Below are 23,450 nucleotides of genomic sequence, written 5' to 3' on the forward strand. Positions count from 1 at the left end.
TTACCCATATTTCATGATAAAAAAACAATCTCCTCTATCAGGCACAGCAGAAGGGTCATGAAGAACTGGAACAACTCCTGATTCCCTGAGCCTACCAGATGAAGCTCCTCAACTTGGCCCATAGCCACCTCCTTGGAGAACACCTGGGGGTAAAGAAAACAGCCAAGAGACTGCTCACTCTGATCTTTTGGCCAGGGATCTATAAGGCGATTGAGAAGTATTGTCGGGAATGCCCGGAGTGTCAGAAAACTGCCCCACAACCTTATTATAGGAACCCTTTTGAACGGATTGGGATGGATTTGGTGGGACCCCTATTAGTAATAGTGGACTATGCCATGAGGTACCCCGAAGCCATTCCGTTGAGAGTGGCCACAGCCAGAAACATAGCTAGGGAGCTAGTACAACTTTTTGCTAGGGTGGGAATTCCTAAAGAGATCTTAACCAACCAAGGAACTCCTTTTATGTCAAAAGTCATGCAAGACTTATGTAAGCTATTGGGTATACATCAGATCTGAACCTCGGTCTATCACCCTCAAACCGACGGTCTAGTGGAACGCTTTAATAAGACCCTGAAAAGCATGCTGAGGAAGGCCATGCAAAAACTGGTAAAAATTGGGATCAGCTGCTCATGTACCTCATGTTCGCTGTTCAAGAAGTACCTTAGGCCTCAACCGGATTTTCCACATTTGAATTACTATACTCTCGGAAACCACGGGGCCTATTGGACTTGGCCAAAGAATCTTGGGAGCATCAACTTTCCCCTTTACAGATCATCATTGAACATGTGGAACAAATGAGAGAAAAGAATAAATATTATTGTTCCCATTGTGAAGGAAAACCTGGAGAAAGCCCAGGCTAAAAAAAAACAGATTTATAATAGGGGAGCTATTGTGAGAGAATTTCAGCCTGGGGACAAAATATTGGTCTTAGTTCCAACCCCAGAATGTAAATTCTTGGCCTCCTGGCAGGGGCCTTATGAGGTGGTGGAAAAAGTGGGTCCGGTCAACTATAAGGTCAAGCAACATGACAAAAGACGCAGCATCAAATCTACCATGTCAATTTATTGAAGAAATGGCATGGTACCGAAGTTCTGGTACCGAAGTTCTGCTCACCCACTTCTCCCCTGACTCCCCTGAAGAAGAAACAGGTGCTGTAGCCATGGAAGACCTGGCTCCAGCTCAGAAGCAGGAATTACAAGAATTCCTAGGGCAAAACAAAGATGTTTTTTCCCAGACACCTGGTCGAACCCATCTTATACGACATAAGATTATCACAGAACCAGGGAAGAGGGTAAGACTACCCCCCTATCGAATACCGGAAGCCAAAAGAAAATTAATTAAAGAGGAGGTGGGAAAAATGCTAGATATGGGAATAACAGAGGAATTCCATAGCAAGTGGGCTAGTGGGAACAACATCTACAACACCTGGAAGCAGTGACTGGAGCTCTGCGAGAAGCAGGATTTACAGCCAATCCAAAGAAATGTCTAGGGGCCCAGGAAGCCAATTATCTTGGTTATACGATTGGGAGAGGATTGATCATGCCACAAGACTGGAAGGTGCAGTTAATTAAAAACCAGCCCAAACCTTCTTTGAAGAGGCAAATACGAACATTTTTGGGACTTGCGAGTTATCACCGTTTCATTCCAGGGTTTGCCTCCATTGCCGCCCCCCTGCACGATTTAACAAAGACGAGTTGTCCTGAAAAAATAAAATGGACCGAATTGGAAGAGAGGGCCTTTCAAGACTTAAAAACAACTCTCTCTTCTCAACCAGTCTTACAGGTACCGAACTTAAATAAACCTTTCATGATACGAACTGATGCTTCCGACACTGGAATTGGAGCCATGCTCTCACAAGAAATTGATGGTCTGGAGCATCCTGTTGTATATATTAGTTGTAAGTTAAATCCCGCAGAAAAACACTATTCTACGATAGAAAAAGAATGTCTAGCAATAAAATGGGCCCTTGACTATTTAAGGTATTATTTATTAGGAAGACGGTTTATATTGTACACAGATCATGCGTCATAACCTACAAAATATGGACAAAAATAATCTAATTGCGCAATGGAGTCTTAGTCTTCAAAGGTTTCAATTCTGAATGGTACATAGACCCGGAGGGAAACAAGGGAATGTAGTTGCCCTCTCCTAAATGCACTGCTTATTTTAACTAGACTGCCCGAGGACGGGGCTGATCTCAGGGGGAGGGAATGTAAGATGACCAAGGGAAGGGTCATTCATAACCAGTATTTCCGGAACGAAACACTTAACATACTTAATATAGACCTGAGCAAGATGGCCGCAAAGGAGAATCAGCTGACCCGTTGTTGGAGAAAGCCTATTCAGCGATACAATGAGACACAGGTGAGCTACATCAGGAAACAAAATATAAATGCCCCGGAAGCGGTGAGCCAGCGCAGAAGCTGACAAGGTGAATGTGTTTTGGAGAAAGAGGAAGATTAGCAATGTGGTTAAAAGGATTAAGGAATAACGGACTACGGTTTACAGATTACGGACTATGGTTTGTGGGTTGCGACTTGGATACGGCTCGGATTTGTGTGGACATACGGACTTTGGAATTTGGATTGTTTAAGGATACAGGAAACGGATTATGGATTGGAATCAGAAAACAAATGGACAAAGTAACGGAGAAGATCAGTGTGGTGTGAGTAACATCCCTTTTACACCTGCTTTTCCCCTGTTGACACCACAGAACACATTTTGCATGTTTAATTATACAGCCTCTCTTTCAGTCCATTTACCTTCTTCTATATGCTATAGTAGAAACCAAGGCTTAAAACAGTTTTATTTAAGTGTTCATCCAGATGTTTTATTCTGATCCAGTGCAATGACAACAGGCGCTGGAAAAACAAGCTGAAAGACTTGTCTTTTGGTTTTCTTTTGTCATATTGTTGCCTTTGGGTCCTGACACAAGCTTCTTACATTGACTTGGAATGAGTGCCTCTCCCTTTTGTGGAAGACTCAGGCTACCCTAGCAGAAATCTGAAAGCTTCTGAAGTGGCATAGCTATGCCAGCATTCTTTATTTTCTTCACTGAAGTAGCTCCTGTTTTCAGTGTTGGAACATCTATTTGCATTTTCCCACTGAAGAACATCTTCAGGGTTACAGACTGTGGATTATTTTTTGTCCCAGACTCTTCTTTTAAAGCAATATTTCATTTTCCCCAAATGAAATATAAAGTAAATAAACAAAAATAGAATTAATAAAACAAGTGTCTTAATGTTCAGATTGTTATCTGGGAATATGAAATCTGCAATCATTCTGGCTTCCTTATTCAGTCAGAGATCAAATAAACAGCCATAGCCAATTTCTGTGAAAGATGAAGTCATGAACTGACAAGGAACCAGCTTTGATCCTGTCATTCAACATCAGGTGAGACAAGCCTTTTCTGACTGATTCTCCTTCAGTGTAGCTGTAAATTTAATCTGGCAATCACAAAAAATATACTGTACACTAAATGGTAAAACATAATGGACACTTTTTGATCATTTTGAGAACACAATTCCCCAATGTCTATTAAGTATGCATAAGTTACTCTTCTTAAATCTATTTTGCATGTCCATCATATTTTCACATTGAAGATATGGTTAAAGACTCAGAGTATGGGAAATGCAGTGACATTTCAGAGGTATATAATCACTGCTTTCTAGACATGCCTAAGTTATTTCATACAGTCCACAGACCTCTCATTGGATTGAATCTCTCCCTTCTGCCTGCTCCCCATTCTCCATTAATACCGTGCATATTGTCAGATGGGCAAGGCTACTCATATTAGTAAGTCAAAATTCCATATGACTGATTTGATCAGGGAGCAAGTAATGCAGCTACAGAACAGGGAGCAGCTGTCTGGGAAAGGTGCTTAGGAAAAACACAATCCCTTTGGCCATCAGTTACAGATACCCTGCTCACTTCTTATCATCTGAGTGGGAAAGGTTAAAAAATATTTCATCGAATCAGATTCCAGGAAATCACATGGACAGGCAGTGCCTTCGCGCAATGAATCTGGCTGATGCTTTCATCCAAAGTACCTTACAGTTATATGTAAATACCCATTTACATAGCTGGGTATTTTACTGGAGCAGTTGTAGGGAAGCATGTCACGCAAGGGAACAACAGCTGTGTCTCACCTGGGATTTGAACCCATAACCATCCAGCTAGAACCCTACCAACTTCTCCACAAATATTTTTTATGATGTTTTTTCTATTATGTAAACGTGTAATATTTATGACATAAATAAAGTGATACCCTTTAAAGCAGACATAAAACAAGATTGAATAAACAAGCATTTCTGATTTTCAGATGTTTGAATGTTATACTCATGGCTACTGTAATTTGCAAGTTAAGGATGTTTAGGTAAATGCTTTACAATATATATTAAGAAGGTAATTCATGCAAAAGGTTGCACTGTATATAGATTAAATGTTGACTAAAAATAAGGTGTATGAGCATAGCATACCTACGTTTAATTATATATTTCATTTTAGGCTCTACATAGATACATTAACTACATACAGTAGATAAACTCATAAATAACAATAATGTGATTTGTGTTCACATACCATAAGTGTGAAGAAAGACTCTCCATTTTTGAAAAAATGAAAAGTATGATACAGTATGTGAACATTATTAAATGAGACACTATCAAGGACCTGAAAAAAAATACAAAATGAAAAGTGTTTCTTTTTAAAACCATATCTTTCCAGCTCTTAGACAAATTCAACTGTCCAATTCAAAAGACAGGACCTTCAATAGCACAGATCCCAACTCCTTTACTAAACAACAGCCAACAAGTGAAAAGGGTGATTTCTTAACCTATACATGACCCAAGCCACCAACACTATTCCATTCAGATCATACACATTCATGCAGGCTAGTAAAGCTACAAAAATACAGAGGGGTTCCAGAAAAGAGAAGGTCCTTCAACCCATCTAGCTTGTTTGGTTTCTGTTAAGACACTAATCCCAGGATCTTATCCAACTACTTCTTAAAATAATTCAGGGCATCAGGTTTAACCATGGCTTGGTACCTCTTTAGAGACTCTCACAACCCTTTGTATGAAACAGTGCCTCCTGTTCTCGCTAGGAGAAAGTAAGCTCTTCAAATTCCTCAAGTGATTTTCTGTGTATATTTGCAACAGCGAATAAAGGCAACACACACCGTGGACAGGCGTGTCAGATGAATGGGCACACCGGTATGGGAAACATGAGCACAACCATTCCAGAGCAGGAACAGGACAAGCACCATCGCTCTCGTGGCAGAAATGGCCTCCCATGAAGCATGCTGAGTCTGGAAAATAAAGGGACAACACTGGTGTGTACAGTTACAGGGGTTCACAGCCCTTGATCTCCAGTTTTACATTTTGTTTTTTAAAAAAGATGCTAAATTAAAAGGAATACAAATACATAACAATTAAAACATCCCAAGAAGACTACAGTATACAGTATATAACCTCGTATTTATACAGTACACACGTATAATTATATGGAGAAAGACCTGCCATATTCAGAAGAGCACCCTGATCCATAAAAGAGTTTTATTATTATTTCCTATAATATGTCAGCACTCCGGGTAGACTGAACACCCTCTGCAGCAGGTCCTACTTAGTCCACAAGACCACCCTACTGCTATGTGGGTGTTTACTCCCAAGTGTCAGACCTAAGAACACAAAACGGTGATTTGCTCCATCCTGCCCATTAGGTTGCTGGGAACATATTGAACAGAAGATCCCATTGAGCTGTTTCACGTAAGATCCGAATGAATCACTGTTATTAACATGGGTGGCCAGCTTCTTCCAGGTAGGCACTGCCCTTTTAAATCAATGACCTTGTATGGAGTTGTGTCATACAATATACCGTATACATTACAGTAAGTGTCTTGTATGTCAAGGCTGCTCATTAGAATATGACAGGCCTCAGCATGTATTTTGCGGAGTCAAAAAGTTCCCCAAAAAGCTAAAAGACCATTTTTTTTGCTGCATCCCTTTTTCTTTAGCAGGCATCTGCTGTCCATTTACTACAGAAAGGTAATTACAGCAGAAATTATTATTAACACAATCCTTTTTATTTGTGCACTAAATGACAGCAAGTTCAGTGCCTGTATTTCTTAATATCTGGGTGTGCTTTTAATGCACTCTGTGTAGATTTTTTCAATCTCTTTTGACTTTGGTGCATTATTTTATTATAATATTTTCATACTGGATATTTCAGTTCTAATTTCCACAGATTTTTATAGCTACTGTCTGACACTACAATACATTAAATTATTACCAGTTATGGTGCAAACTGCACTTTCTTTGCTCTTTAATGTATGGTGTATGGTTAAGTATGGTTTATTTATACATTAGCTTTAAATTTAAGAATCCCAAAATGTTAGTGTACACATCTATCAGCTCAAGATAATAAAATGTTCTTGTGAGATATATATACACAAATATCCATTTTGAATTTGGGTTATTAGAAACTACATAACACTGGCAGTTGACTCAGCAGAACCCATGATATGTAAACATACAAATATATTTTATAATGTTTATGTCTACAGTCACCTGAGATTCGCACTGCTGTAAGTGATCTGTTGCACAGCATTCAGAATTAGTTTGATACTGGAAAAATCAACAGTACTTTTCAATATTCAGTGTACTGTGATTAAATTATTATTAGAAAAATACACAGTTCATCAGGTCTTATGATCACACAAACCCATCAGACAAATTAAAAAAAACATATTGTGTGTTAAAGTCCTTACATACCACATTATGATATTTTAAACAACACCATCATCACAAAAATGGCAAAAAATTTCTTGGCTCAACTAAACTGTTGGACATATTTCTCAGATCAGTCACTGAATTCACAGGTTTGTACCCTAACAGATATAAAGTGTTATTGCAAACAGTTTGGACTGTCTGAACAATATCAAAAGCCAGACTTAATCTCCAGCTTTCAGCGGTAGCTTTGGAATTTCTCGTTGTTGAAAATTTATAATTCCCTTCTGGGATTGCGCTTCTGTTGGTATTGTGTATTATCCAAGTGCGAACTTTTTCATCCATCTGCAGGCCAATAAACTTGTAAATTTCTTTGGCTTTCTCTTCTGGATTTTTAGCCAAGTCCTCGTACCTAACCAGCAAATACTTCCCTCTCAGCCAGGAGGGTTTCTGAAAGCCAGTCTCAGCTGAGTCCGACAGATCTTGGCACGTTCTGGTGATCTGGGAGAGGTCAATGTAATGCGGTCTCCTGCCAGTGGCGTTCCATATTTTCCAAGCACGGAACTGGTCCATGAAAGCGACCATCCTTGACGCCAGGATTCCCCGAGGGTCTCGCACCAAGTGTACAATCTTCAGGTTCAGCCTCGGATCCTCTGAGAGGATCTTCAGGTCCTTGATTTCGGGGATCCGGACTGTTTTAATAGCCATAAACCCTCTTTTCTGGCAAGCTCTAGCAGCCAGGGTGAGGTTGAGCGTCCGACACTTCTTAGAACACCAGATTTCATCCGGCTCTTCAGTATCGCGGAGTTCCTTACACACTGGAGGAGAGCACAAGGCACTGCTGGAACTCCTCCTGAAGAATGAGCCCGTGACGTGGTCCCTGGGCTCCGGTTTGATGTAATTCTCCAAAAAGTAGAAATCGCAGTTGTAGAGGTTGTGGAGCAGGTCTCTGTATGCACCCAGCAAGGCGCGGCGGTCCAGGATTTTCCGAAGCCGCGTGCTGGAGTTGGTGAATGCCTGCTGAACGTGGTAGAGTGGCTCGAACAGGTAGAAGATGTCAGGGTGCTGGTTGAACAGCTGCCCGGTGAAGGACGATCCACTTCTAGTGGTCGCGAAAAGGATGATGTGGTTCCTGCTGTGAAAGTGGGAGGTTCCGGGAGGCTGAATTCCATCGTCGCAAAGCGATCTCCATCCATACTCTGCGGGGAAGAATGAGAGAGCAACAACAGTTTGGCCAAGTCTGATTAGGTACTCCAGCAGAAGTGATCTTAAATGTCATTTCAGAAACAGGCGTAGGCCTAAAACAAGTGTTCCTAGAAGATATTCAAGAATCTTTATTTATTGGAATTACTTTAGAAGTCGGGAAAATGAAATTGAGCAGGTCTGTTTGGCCGAACAAGGCTAAACAAGGAAAAGATGGCAAACAAATGCGACTGTCAAAGTGAGTTTCTGCATTTCCGAACACCCTTGACTGCAATGCACCTTAGTGAGTTTGCATTGTGTATTTGATTACAGTGCCAAACTGTACCACTGACAAACAGTTAAATCCCATAATGCCACAGTAAGTGGTGTTCAGGAGTCAGGACGTGCTCTTCCCTATGGAAGAGAATTTCCAGACCAATGCTCCCATGTGGCGAGTATTAACACTTTGCTGAAAGTGTTGCTTCTTCTTTAAATGAGACATTACACTGTGTTCCTGACTACTTACTATACTCATTAGTACAGTGGCATAGATCATATGATTAGGATTGTTAACCCCAGCATTTTGGCTACATTCCTCTCTGGGCTCGCACAATCTGGCCACATTAAAGTTCTCCAATAATTGAACTGACAAAACAATTCCTCAGCCTTTTCCCTGATCTAGTTCAGGTGGGTAGCTGTGTCAGCATGCGTAGGCTGCAAAGGAAGTAATACTGTAGGTTTATTCCATGCTGAAAAGAGAAGAAAGAAAACACAACGTTTTGGCCATGGAGCCTTCTTCAGGTGTGGTTCCCCTTCCCCTGATCTGCAGTGTAGCAGGGATGCTGGTACAGAATGCCTCTTGCGTGTCACTCCAGTAGGGCTGCACCTCAGCATTAGTTCAGGTGGGTCCCTTTTTAAAGGGTTATGAGATCCTCTGGGATGCAAAATGCTATTCAGATGTACGCAAAGGTAGCGATAGCAGTACAACCAGCATTCAGTGAGTAACCACAGCTGTAAACATACTGTAGAGATTCACTTACATTGTCTTACAACAAGAGATGTTCTTGTTTACAGGTCTGTGTGAATAAAATATTAAAATATTTCCTATAGTTAAAAACATAAAAAGGAATACCTGTTAGTTAGAGACTATATACACTGTTATTTAGGGATATTGACTCAGCTATTGCTTATTATTTTATGGTAACAAGTTAATAAGTGTGTTGTGCTAATTAAAGTTACACAAAGTAATTAGAATGATGAACATCCCATCGTCGCAAATTATTTTATATTACAATATGACAAATGTTCAATTAAAAATATGTATAGCCTCATAATAATCTGGTCTCACATTTTGCGTTCCTTGAAATTTGCTAAATCTTTTGCACTGCTGTTGCATCCTCCATCCTAGCTTGGTGCCCATTCTTTTGAATTAGATTGTTGAAATTTTAGTGCCATTCCTTCCTTGACACTCTGTCTTCTCTTATTTCATGTGTTATCTAAAATATCAACAGGAGCGCTTTTCAAGATCCGTCACTGCCTGATTGGAAACTCACTGATGGCATTCAATGAGTAACAGAAAACTGATGCCTTGGAGCAGCACAAAAATATCAATTTAAAATCAATTTAAACTATTATATAAAATATTATATCAACATATTATATAACAATATTATATAATAAAAAATATATAATTTATTATATAATAAAATATAATTTTATAACGGAACATATGTAACCGTGCTTTTAACCATACAGTATATCCTAGCATTTTGTTTGCCATTTTCATTGCTTGCCCACATTGTTTGGAAGACATAAATAATGTTCAATATAAAAACCGTAGACATACTGTTCTTAACCTCTACTATCTCAGCTGTTCCCATTTGTATAATTCATTTGTTTTTTGCTGCCCGAAAGCAATATTCTGCACTTGACTAAAGAACATCTACTTTGGCCCTTCCTGTGCTTTGCATGATGTGAACCAGAGCACAGGCCATCTCCTTTCTGTTTTTGACACTTATGACTGGCTCCAAGACCAGCAGGTGTTTAACCAGACTTGAATGTGATCTAAATCTTTTTAAATTGCATTTGCTGCTGCTACAGTATATGCTTATCCACCTAGTTTGGTTTCATCTACAAATTTGAAAGGAGTATTAACTGTACCAGAATCTCCAGTAAATCATTGATATAAATTTGGAAGAGCAGTGGTCCTAATACAGATCCCTGTGGTACTCTGCAAATTATATCACCACAATTTTACCCTTTATCTTTACCTTCTGATTTTAATTTACTAACCAATTTTCATTTCAAACACCTTTTTCCCTGAACCCCTAAGGGGAACAAGGGAATAACGGGAATTATAAAATCCCCCTTTTGAATTGTAATGTACTGCACAAGGTTGTATGAGCATGAATTAACCAATAGCACTTTAAACTGGAAGATTTTTTAACAATTTACTATACTATTTTTAACAATGGTACCATATTTATATTATTGTTGTAACACTAAAAGGTAAAAGTCCACAGTCACTTACTGTAAGCCTTTAGCACAAAAATCATAAAGAACTCAACTTCTCACAATTGTGCAGATGTTTCAAGTTAGGTTATGCCTGGGAATTCAGGTATCACAACATTCAGGTTAATCACTATTAACATTTTCTCACTTCTATTCTATGCTTCTCACTTCATAATCCTATAAGGAGTCAGTTTATTGCTTTTTGTGTTTTTGAAGTCTACTTTCATGGCAGTAGTCCTGTCCATCAATCTCTCTAGTATCTCTAAAATATTATACCTTCTCTGTGTAACACTGTGATAAACTGTTACAAATGGCAGTTTGAAAAGAAACAACTGGAATTGTTTATGCTGTGATAAAAACAAGGGGATGACACAGAGCAGTGGATAAGCCTCTAGAATTGTAACTGCTAGGTTGTGGGTTCAAGTACTTGCTACAGACCCATCTATTAGATTCTAGAAAAAAGTACTTTACTCCGGTTATCCAAGTCCACCCAACTGTAAAATAGGGTGTCAGCAGCGTCTCATCCAGGGGGGAATCACATTCTCTTAGTTCGCTTGATACAATGGAGACCAGGATGAGCTCTGGTGCAATGAGCCCATGTGCTCTAGTGTGGACTTTTCCAATAGAAACAGAATGCCCTTACAAATGTGAGATTGTGTAATGTAGCAGCTATATTTCTGAGCGCAGAGACGGCAAGTATTGTTAATAGCAGATACAAACCCAAAAAGTGCTCCAGCTAGTTCCTTCATATTGTTCATAGTGCTCAGCCTTTCAATAGTGTTGCAACCGTCTTTGCCAGGGTCAATGAAACTATATAACCTGACAGGATTGGTAGATCAGTAGCTGGCTCTCTTCCTCCTGGACCAATGCCACATTACAGTGACAGGTGACACCTTACGAATGAGGTGTTAAACTGAGGTCTGTCTCCTTTGTCATTATAAATCCCCATGACATTGTAATAGTAAACAAGTTAACATGTGTCCTGGCTAAATTATATTTTGGTTTTGGACAATCTGGCTTCCTTAAAGTTCCCTTTAATTTGACTGGTGAAGCAATTTCACACTTCTCTAGCTGCTCTCCTGTTTAGACAGCTGCTGGCACAAAATGGCCACAGTATGTCACCCAAGAAGACACTGCTCTTCAGGATGGCAGAAGTGGATCCTCTTGTATGTGTAAAGTACTGTTCTCTGGGATCTTTTGGAATAAAAGGCATAATACAATTGCAAGGCTTTTTTATTTTTATTAACTGTCATTTTCATGGCTGCATGCATACCAGTGAATATCTCTAATTTACTGGACAGTTATTAGACACCTTTTTTTTGGATTCCTGAAAATGTTTTAGAGTTAATATTGTTATAAATACCTACAAACGACTGTCTTATGTTTTCAAATGGCTAAAGTTAACATATTCAATTTATTGCGGTGCCTTTTATTTGTACAGCCCCACTAATGCTAACTGCCTGTGAAACATGAGGGCAGCACAAAAAAAAAAAAGACAATGGCACAGGCATGGGCAGCAGTGCAGTGCAGACACAAAAAAGAAATCATTCAAGCAGAAAAGAGAAATGAAAAGATGTTTGGTTGTGTTTTTGTAAATTAGCTTTGGAAGTGTTGTAGGATTTTATGTGGAGATCAAGAAAATTGACCAAGATCTTTACCACAGGCAGAAAGGTCTGGGGATCTTGTCAGGCAATGTTGAACATGAGGACAAGAACCTTTGATGGGCAAGCTCTTTTATGAAACCTTATTGTTTAATTTGATCCATGGATGAGGCACAGTGCCCTAGGAACTGGAAACAGTATACCGAGTGATGGGGTCCATTAGAGCATTTGAATTAACAGCAGGTGTTTAAAAACTAAACATGTCACTGCAGATACTGTAGATACAGACAGATGTAAAAGAACCCTGCTGTCTGCAGAGTGATTATCAAATCAAATCCTGATTCTGCATTTCAAGAACCTAGAATTAATCAGCAAACATTGCTGTAATTCTTTTAAGACATGGTCTTAACACACTGCACTCTTTTGCAGCGTTTACATATTCACTGAAATCTATCTGCTGCCATTTCTTCACTGAATTCATTCCTCCTTCAATGAATAATGCAACGTGTTTTCCCCAACAGCTGCATACAACATATTCATTTTGGTTCCTTTTTATCCTGCATATTCTCCTTTTTAAAAGATGTTGGGACACATGAGTCAGTAAATTAACTGTTTATACCAGATGTACTTTGAAACTCCAGAGCATCTGAATGGAGAAATGAATATTGTGGAATCCCATCATTTAAAATACAATTTCAAGAATCATCTTTTTTTTTAATTCTTTCAAGTAATACCTGGGATAGAAAATTGTTACACAGAAATTGCAAACACTGCTTAATGAACAAAAAACTCTAGTAGAGAGCAAATGAAATTCAAATACATTTAGATTCAAATTCAGGACCAACTCCTGGCAGATGACATTTAATGTAGACAAGTGCATGCAGGTAGTAAAAACAACTATAAATAGAAAATAGAAAACACCAAGCTAGAAAAGGCTACTTATAAAAAAGACTCAGGTGTTTATCTTTTAGACAATGTGGGAAAATAATTAAAAAGCAAACAGAACATGAGGACAAATAGTTTAAAAAGTGTAGAATTGAAATCAAGGGTTATGTCAAAATTATACAACACACTACAAGGTAACATGTTACAAGTGTTAAAACCCTCAAAAGCACTGACAAAGTCAACTGATTTCTGCAGAACAAAACAGGAACCAGAAGACAAGTGGAAACTATATGGCAATGCTTTTAAAACCAAGAACAGGGCGCACTTCTTTTCCCCAGGGGCTTTGGGAGTCTGGAACAAGCTACCCAGCTGTGTTGTTGAAGCCGATAACCTGGCTTCTTTCAAGAAATAGCTCGATAAGATCCTTGGATCAATTAACTACTAACTGTGAAACAGGCTAAACACCAAGAGAATTTTTACTGATGTTGATTTGTTATGGTCTTTTTAGGATAGGAGCAATACGGAGTTCACAAGCGCTCATTAAATCCCCTCTGCACATGGTAACACATTACCCAATGATGTTTGCCCTCTGCTGGCCATTTGAATGTACACAGTTTAGCCACATTCAAGCACTTGATATCCTATGTTGGATTTTTTTACATTGACATTATTGGGCATAAATCAATATTTTTCATTTGAAATTGCCAGCTCTACACTTAAATGGTTTACTCTCTCATTCACTAATGTTGTTAAAAAAAAATTAACATCAAAGGAGGGAATTGTTACTAGTACCTTGCTGCACCACATATTATTTACATACTTTCAATAAACCCCATTAGTTAAATATTTGCATCATTGAACATAAACTCAGATGGAAAAAAAATCAGAAAAATAAACCTTTTTCTAAAAACAGATTGGCACCCCTGATTAGTACTCAAAATAAAGCTATGTGTTCGAAAGTATTTGACAGCTTCATATGTTTATTTTTGTTTGCGACAGGGGTGAAGGTAACACTTTTCCCCTACAAAAAGGAGGGGTTTTGAATGAGGCCCCATGTTTACAATCAGTGCTTGTGGCTGAATAGCCTTTGAACAGTGTTTTGATTCCTGGGCTGGTGACTAATAATTAATTACTGCTTACACTTATATAGCACTTTTCTGGACACTCTACTCAAAGCACTTTACAGGTAATGGGGACTCCCCTCCACCACCACCAGTGTGCAGCCCCACCTGGATGATGCACCAGTACACTCCCCACACACCAGCTCTCAGTGGGGAGGAGAGCAGAGTGATGAAGCCACTTCAGAGATGGGGATTATTAGGAGGCCATGATTGGTAAAGGCAAATGGGAAATTTGGCCAGGATGCCAGGGTTACACCCCTACTCTTTTCAAGAAACACCCTGGGTGGCAGGACCTCGGTTTTATGTCTCATCTGAAGGACGGCACCTGTTTACAGTATAGTGTCCCCATCACTATACTTGGGCATTAGGACCCACATGGACTGTAGGGTGAGCGCCCCCTAATGGCCCCACTAACACCGCTTCCAGCAGCAACGTTAGTTTTTCCCAAGAGGTCTCCCATCCACGTACTGACCAGGCTCACACCTGCTTAGCTTCAGTGGCTGCTAGTTGTGAGCTGCAGAGTGATATGGATGCTGGCTAACTAATTGCTGACTAACCAGCCGGGGTGCAAAGGGTTTTCATCTGTACCCCTGCATCCCTGCTCCAGTTACACAATATCAAATCCCAAATGACAATCGTAACAGGCCATTATTTGTTTAATTTAATATGGCCAATACTATATCATTTTACTGTCACAACCCTGTGGGCCATTAAAAGGCAGAACTCTTTCTTCCCCTAGATTGCAACCTAAGCGCTGTTATGCTGGGATCTTTTATAGAATTAGTTTCTTTATTACATTAAGGGCTGTTCTCACAAGTGTAGACCAATCTAATTATGTGCACACTGGTAACATATCCATTTCAACCAATACACTGCTGTAAAATACAAAGCAAGCACAATATGTACTGTCATTTTCCTGTAATAACTTCAGTTTGATGTAAAATTGTACAGTACCAAGCTTGTGTCCATACAATGTCACACAGAGTTTCGGAGGTCATAATGCTGTACGAGCCACATGTGGTTATCAGGCACAAGGTTAGTTTGATTAAAAAAGTGGGGGAAACACTTAACCCCAACCCCTCTCGTGTGCATAGTGGTGCTGAGCTTTAATCTGGGTTTCTGAACCCGGGGAAGGGAGAGAGGAAAGGTACAAAATAAGTGCAAAAAAAACCCAGACATGCTCAAATAACAGAGAATAAGGAGCATCTTCCGCCCTGAGGAGGAAAAGGGTGAACTCCGAGCAGACACTGCCTTTACCTTTGAGATCCCTGTGGGGGCAGAGGTCGCCGCCCGGACAAGGCGAGGGGAGCGAGGCCCTCAGGGACCGGATGGCTGTGTACTGGATCCCGAGGGAGGCACACACCAGGAGCAGCACCGTCTTCCAGGAGCACTCCATCCCACCAGCCTCCCGACAATCTACATCCTTGGGAATGGAAAATTACAGGACAACCAGAAAAGCAGATGTGCAGCATGTAGGACTGACAAAAGTCCCTTGATTACTTTTAAGGCACTTCAAGAAAGACTTTAATATACGTAGGTCATTGGCGAAAAAAAGTGGAACTCGGATTAGACACAATATAAGAGATAAGATCACTTTATTAGCACAAGCATGGCAAGTAAGTCATCATAATAATGCCAACGACAGAGGGCGATAATTGAAAAACAGCTAATTATGACAAATGACATGATGAACCAAGTCTCAACACTAAACAGAATGAATGCAATAAATTAATACGCTTTTACAACGCATGAAGCAATGTACTGTTATTTTCTCAAATGCAGAGAAAACTGAAAGGATTACCTGCACAGTACAATGCTGAAAACTTCTACAACTATTATAATGAGTCTCCTTCAGCAACGATATTTGTATAAAACATGGTTTATGTATCAGTGTCACAAAAAGGGAAATGTTTCAACACCACAGCTGGAAAGACTGCGGATGAAAACTGCTACAAAATCCTACAGAGAGCTCCCAGAAGCAGCTATTGTTCTAATCCTGTTGAAGAGGTGGACAAGTTTTATTTTTCATTCTCAATTGTTGTTCAGTGTATTTTTATTGTTTAAATTATAAATTATATCTTGTTCATCCAAAAACAAACTCAAGTGGTTTATAGATTCAGACAAGTGTCATTTAACAACCTTATTTTTTTTCAGTCAGAGAAGATACTGTAAATTCTTGGGAATCTCTTATTTGTATTTTCTGTAAGTGACGTTGAAAAATTTCAATTTATTTTTTGTGTAAATAAAATATATAGTAGATGGCATTGGAAACAAAAGGTGTGATTACAGAGAAAAAAGAAAAATACTGTAAGTATTTCAACAGCGTTTTGCAAACAGGCAGGGGATACATACATTGGTATTTGGATACACAGAGCTGTGAACTTTTTCACTACAAAAAGTAAACTGAAGCTACAATTTGTACAACATTTTCTGTTTCTGGATCATCTTTCAATACATGAAAACAATAAGATAATAACCCTTTATATAATGTATATCAATACAGTACCCTGAAACGCACTGTACTTGAAGGTTTATTAGAGTCATTTGCAATATCCCTAGGCTCAATACACAATTCTGGATATGAAACAATATTCTAGTGATAAGAACACCCTCCCACCAGAATAAGCCTCAGAGACAGCTACTATAAAAGAGAAGAACATTGAATACATACATAGAGTAGAGTCAATACAACTAAAGATAACCATTGTCTCAGTCTAAACAACTGAGGAATCTGAGAGTAAAACATAAATCCAGGGGTTGCAGTCTTCTGAGAACCCAGGTTCTGGGTTGCTCTGAGGATGTGTGAGGCTGGGTGTGGGGACCTAGCTGTGTAATGCAGTGTATAAATGGAGCTTTGCTTATGTGGTTGATCCATAAGGAAATGAGCTAGAAAGAGTACAGCTCATTTCACAATATTACCCAGCAGCCTTGGGCAAAATCGACACTGTTCTCTGCTGTAACTGAACCATTGACCTAGAAGTTATAGGCATTGTGCGCCTTTACCGCCTAGTTAGAGCAGCAGTGTCCTTTTAAGAGTAATGAAAGATAATTATAAACAACTTATATACAGTACATCAGCGCAAAGAACTTAAATTTTGAGAAAATATATTTACAATACGGAAACAACAAAGAAATTGAAAAACACACTAATAAAACTGTCAACACAACCAGTAAAACAACGAAAAAGTGCATAACACAATATTTGCATTAAAAATTGCATTAAGTCTGTCAAAGCGTGACTGAAGTCTTGATTTAAACAGTCATTGCATTAAATTCCACTCTGGGCATCATAACAAAGCTAAGCCTCCCCTTTTATTTTTAGTCTGTGCTTTCCGTCTATCAGCATACAGTATACTGTAGTAGGTACCCCTGGTGCAGTCTTTCAATATATGCGAAATCAGATCTGCTCTGTGATTATCATCTCACTTCAGCTAACCTCTCAGGCGTGAAAATGCCCCCTGCCACGTGAATATGAGCGAGCTCGCTTCTATTGCTTTTCTACAGCCCCGCGGAAAATCCTGGCCTGAGAATCGGAGATCCTCAAGTCACATCGGTTGTACTTTTGGGAGAACCGAAATTAAATGTATCAGACAGTACGATACAATGAGTAGCCAATCGCTGCTTATACATTGTAAAAAGTTGTATTTTTGATAAAAAACAAACACACATTTGAATGCCTTTTACGGAATGAGGAAAAAAAAAGGTGTTAGAAATTAAAATAGCGCATGCTGGGACCAAAACTAAAATAACAAAATAGCACTTTCTATTTCAACTTCTGTTGTATCATAGCAACAGGCATCAGACTTTAAAGGCTAAATCTGCTTTCAAAGATCTATGTAGGATCTGTCCAGTTCTATTTAGAAAATTAGGCAGTAGTACGCTATACTGTACATACCTGAAATCGTTTTTCTCATCTTTAAATTACAAAACTCCAAACTTATAAATATTCTGAGTTGTCAGCTGGTTTTCTACCAAAGGTCTTTTAAATGATCAAGCAATGCCTTGCCAACAAATACTGAACTAACATTTTGGCACCTGTACCCTTTACCGCAAAGATGAAAACAGCCTTTGGGTATTAAATCAATTGGTTTTGTAATAGTGCATTCTAAATATGCAGCCTAACTACATACTATTCTACATATTATCAATGTACATAATTTGTTATTTAACGTTTAACGTCTAGCTAAAATTCAAAATATAGTGTTTCAGCTAGAAATTAAAATAAAGGAAAACCATAACGCAACAGGGGAAATGTGTTAAAGCATTACTTGCTAGCTGAACAATCCAGTAACTTATTTTGATGATTATGTTGCTGTACAAACAATGTTTATTCTATAAAATCACGCACTTAATATGACGAATTGATCATTTGTCTATACACATAGTTCAACTGTATTAATTGTATTCTTGATAGAGTTCACCTACAGTACCAATAGTTGCTGTTCGCGGAATACAAAGTTCATGTTCACAAAGGACAGGCTTTTTATTGCAAATATTTTAAAAGATGCAGAAAGCTACCGCTGAAATTCAGTCCGAATTCAGTCTCACCTTTTTCCAGGATTCCGAGTAAATGAAACATTAACATCTGGCAAAGCAAGTCTCCGATAATTAATGCAAGCTAATTTGAAAATAAAGTATTCTATATGAATACTATTTGCTAAGTTTGCTGTACTGTAGAAAAAAAACATACACACATTCTAAAATATTGCGGTTAGTGGTATAGTACATAACCAAGCTGAAGGAAAGGTAACGGGAAGGAGAATGTTGGCATTTTTAACTCCAATATTCTGCATCATATACTAATCGTAATGGATAAAAAAATGCGTCTCTTACCTTTCTCTTTTGTTTATTTCATCCAAAATCTAGCGTCTACTTCAACAATCTCGGGAAAATCACATCTTGCTTCCTCGGCTATCTAAGTTGTTTAAATACTCCTCCGTCTAGAGCACTGGCAGGAATGTCCAATAGCGGGGAAGAATCGACAGTCCAATTGGAAAGAAAGGGAGGCACAGACCTCAGAAGATCCAGACGGGGCAGGAGCTACAGTACACCGAGCGAGCGGGCGTGTCCGCGGTTTTGTGCAGCGCATTTGTGTTTGATGCAATTGGTTTAATATTTGGTGTTGTGATATCACAAACAGAGGCCAAGTCAGTTGTAGCGTTCATTTTTATTTTTTCCCGGAAACACATTTTGAGCCAAGATCACAAATCGCGCAACGAGAAGTGTGAGGTGCCTCACTATACAGCGGATCTGTCCCAGAGCTGAAGTCACTGAACTTTGAGTGCACTGTGTTTAACAGGTAACACTTCACTTGTTACCTAATTACAATAACTCACCCGCAATCTGATACAATATACTTCTCTTAGTCCTTATGTAGCGCTTCAGCGTTCCCCTTTCCCATTCGGGGCGAATCTTGCACATTCCGAAGAAAAACTGAATTCCCCGCCAAGGCTTGTGAAAAATGCTATAAACATTTGTAAAACAATGTCGTAAACCCATGAAATTCCGATACAGAAGTAAATAAGGATGTATGTTATTGATATTTTAAATGCATTATTTAGCACAAGGATCTATGTCAATAACCTTAAAAAGCTTAAAAAGTTTCGTTGGTTTTTCGTGTTTTTTTCAATGTTTTTTTTTTCATTCATATCACTCATTATGATCATCGCATTAAATCAATCACAGGTTCTCATCTGCATGACAATGTTATCTGCAGTGTGAAGGGTCTCTATAACAACGCAGTCCATCTTTTTTTTGTAAAGGACAGCCGAATCGACTACAGTCCTTAAAGGAAAACAGGAAAATTAACTTTAGTAAAAATTGTGTCACAAACGCCTAACGTTCTTGATCTATTTGCTAGCATCTTATTGAGGAAAGGACTTCATAAAGATGATTCTCACAGGGCTTCACTATATCCATGTAGAAATCACATACAGTATATCTGGAAAATTCGTTTTCTACGCCCACCTCTGTCCCTGTTTATAAATCCTGTCTTCCAGTACTAAATCTAGCTGAAGCGCGTTTCCAAAATAAACCCCGTCTTTGTCTCAGTGTGTGGACTGGAGCTGAAACTCAGGGCTTGCATATTGGATCAGACCAGAGCAGTTTAAGTGACATTTTCTGAACATTCCTCTGTGTCTACTAAAACCTAGGTCTAGAACAAGCTACACAACCATGTTGAAGATAGATACTTTATTGATCCGTGAGGGAAATTGAAGATGAAGATGAATTGAAGATGATGTCCTGGCTTTTTGATGAGATTCTTGGATCAATTAGCTACTAGCAACCAGATGGATTAGATGAGAAAAATGCTGTCCCCTTGTTCATAACCTTTTTTATTTGGAGGACATTTTTTCCATGTTTTGTGGATGGAAACTAAATATAGCTGTTCTTTCTTTTTTTTTGAAAGTTTAATTGAATGTACCAAAAACAAACACTGTTGTCAGATTATATAAATGCATACACCAAACTCCCAGGAGTTTTATTTACATCCGCCTATTCTTGTAAACTAACCTGCTCATTTTGCACAGTGGCTATTGTAGAAAGGTGCCTGCATCTTTTCAAGTACAAAGCCAAGTGAACTGGAAAGCGATTAAGCAATTCAAGATCTCCACTGCCACTGGATGTTTTCTCCAGAGAAAATAGCAGTTCCTTCTGTCTTCTGTCACACCTGAGTTGGTAGAAAGTCTTCATTTCAACAGAAGAATCCTGCCATGCAAGTCACATAGGAATTATTTAATTTCATCCACCTGCATGCTGATAAAGAAAACAAAATCTATTTCAGGTGGCTGCAATAATGAGATCTTGTTGGTAAAACAATAATAAATATGTTTACTTGGAGATGTTGAGTAATACAGTCATTTATTGTACTTATGGGGTTAACCTACACATCCTTGCAAAAGTGTTCAGACCTTTCCACAGTGTTCATATTTTGTTGATTTAAAGCTTACAGTTGTGAGAGTTTGAATTAGCAATTAATATTTTTATGTATTCCAACTACTCCATGTATTTAAAGCAAAAAACTAAAAGAAAGAAGTAAATTGAAAAGAAAAATGGAAAAGCCATGATTGCATAAATATCCAAACCCTTTGTTGTGGCAAAACCAAATTAATTTAGGTGCTCAAAATTATATTTTCAAGCCACACAATTTCAAGTCAGATATTTCTGTCATACAGTGGTAGCATTAACACATATACAGTACTTGCTGTAATTTACATCCATCCATTTTCTAACTGTTTTTTCCAACACAGGGTCACAGGGAAGCCGCAGACTATCCCAGCAAGAAACGGGCACAAAGCGGGATACTTCCTGGACAGGACGCCAGTCCGTTGCAGGGCAGACAGACAAAAGACGCACACACCTCAGGCCAATTTTTCCAGAAGCCAATTAACCTACTAGTATCTTTTTGGACTGCGGGAGTAAACGAGAGCACTCAGGTGAAGCTTACATGAACATGAGGAGAACATACAAACTTCACAAGCACCTGCTCCCCAGCTGCAGAATTGAAGCCAGGGCCCCAGTGCTGTGAGGCACCAACGCTGACCGCTGCAACCTCAGCTCTAACTTACAGACATATGTAACTGCACGGATACATAATTAAGTCAATCACAATTAAGGATTTATGCAGTAGCATGAGGCTATGTTAGTGGTCAGTATGTCTGTTCCCTGTATTTGGGTTATGATATTTATCATTTTAAAGATGATACATTATAAAAAAAGTATCTGTTTTTGTCACCTAAATTTCAGTCTGATTGATCTGATGAGGGTATTTGCAGTCTAGATCACCACAATGTAAAAAACAGTCCTGGTCAAAATGAAAGAATCTGCCAATCAGTAAAGTCAAGCCTACTGCTCCTACAATCTACAGTAGCTCACATCATAGTGGGGCCATGCATTCTCACTGCAGTGGAAGGCCTCTAGGGAGAGCTAGGTGGCTGCTCTTATTGTTGTGTAGGACCAGTACATGGTGCTCTTCCCTCTGGACCACACTTTCCAAACAAATGTCATGTTGTGGTGACTGGGCATATGGCGGTAAAGGAAATTTTGTTTAGCTGAGGTATTGCTTGCTTCATTAATAAAAACAACTTTTAAGCACTTGTGTGTGAATCTCACTGTCTTGGCTTGTTTCTTGAATTTCCCCCATGAATAAAAAAACTGTGTGGAAGCACTACTGGTGCATAATAGTTGCCACATATGCTGTTGTAAGTTAGTGTCAGATAAAGAGGGTCCACTCCTAGGTATTATTATTATTATTATTATTATTATCACAATTAACTCACCAGCAACAGGTGCAAGGCAAGGCATTCCTGAACAGGATGCCCATCCATCACACTCACACCAGGGACAAATTTCCCAGAAATTAGCCAACAGCCATAACACCCTGCAACTCACTGCTGGCAGCCCCTTAAAGCTAATCAGGTGAGAGCCTGGTCACTCAGTATCTGGATGGGAGACTCCTGGGAAAAACTAAGGTTGCTGCTGGAAGAGGTGTTAGTGGGGCCAGCAGGGGGCACTCACCCTGGGGTCTGTGTGGGTCCTAATGCCCCAGTATAGTGACGGGGACACTACACTGTAAAAAGGCGCTGTCCTTCAAATGACATGTAAAACCAAGGTTCGGACTCTCTGCGGTCATTTACAATCCCAGGAAGTCTCTCGAAAAGAGTAAGGTGTTACCCCCACGTCCTGAACAAATTTCCCCTTTGGGCTTTATCAATCGTGGTCTCCTAATAATCCCCATCTCTGAACTGGCTTCATCACTCTGCTCTCCTCCCCACTGAGAGCTGGTGTGTGGGGAGTGTACTGGTGCACTCTGGCTGCCTTTGCATCATCCAGTTTGGGCTACACACTGGTGGTGGTGGAGGTGAGTCCCCATTAATAATAATAATAATTGCTTACACTTATATAGAGCTTTTCTAGACACTCCACTCAAAGTGCTTTACAGGTAATGGGGACTCCCCTCCACCTCCACCAATGTGCAGCCCCACCTGGATGATGCGACGGCAGCCATAGTGCGCCAGAACACTCACCCCACATCAGCTATCAGTGGGGAGGAGAGCAGAGTAATGAAGCCAATTCATAGAGGGGGATTATTTGGAGGTCATGACTGGTAAGGGCCAATGGGAAATTTGGCCAGGATGCCAGGGTTACACCCCTACTCTTTTCGAGAATCGCCATGGGATTTTTAATGACTACGGAGAGTCAGGACCTCGATTTTACATCTCGTCCAAAGGACGGCACCTGTTTTCAGTATAGTGTCCCCGTCACTATACTGGGGCATTAGGACCCACATGGACCGCAGGGTGAACACCCCCTACTGGCCCCACTAACACCTCTTCCAGCAGCAACCTTAGTTTTTCCCAGGAAGTCTCCCATCCAGGTACTGACCAGGCTCTCACCTGCTGAGCTTCAGTGCCAGTTGTGAGTTGG

The 23,450-nt window shown here is 39.5% G+C and overlaps 1 protein-coding gene across 1 annotated transcript; it reads right to left on the bottom strand.

The window, feature by feature from the left end:
• Positions 1-6,799: 6,799 nt before the first annotated feature.
• LOC148830019 (carbohydrate sulfotransferase 1) lies at positions 6,800-18,933 on the bottom strand. The gene is made up of 3 exons (XM_088924123.1): positions 18,858-18,933; positions 15,282-15,447; positions 6,800-7,923 (listed from the first exon to the last, which is right to left on the bottom strand). Exons 2-3 carry the CDS (start codon positions 15,418-15,420, stop codon positions 6,800-6,802), a joined length of 1,263 nt encoding a protein of 420 aa, XP_088780249.1. The 5' UTR covers positions 15,421-15,447; positions 18,858-18,933.
• Between the last annotated feature and the right edge of the window lie 4,517 nt (positions 18,934-23,450).

This window comes from Atractosteus spatula, chromosome 8 (genome assembly GCF_055471065.1).
Source record: "Atractosteus spatula isolate fAtrSpa1 chromosome 8, fAtrSpa1.hap1, whole genome shotgun sequence".
In the NCBI taxonomy this organism is placed as follows: domain Eukaryota; kingdom Metazoa; phylum Chordata; class Actinopteri; order Semionotiformes; family Lepisosteidae; genus Atractosteus; species Atractosteus spatula.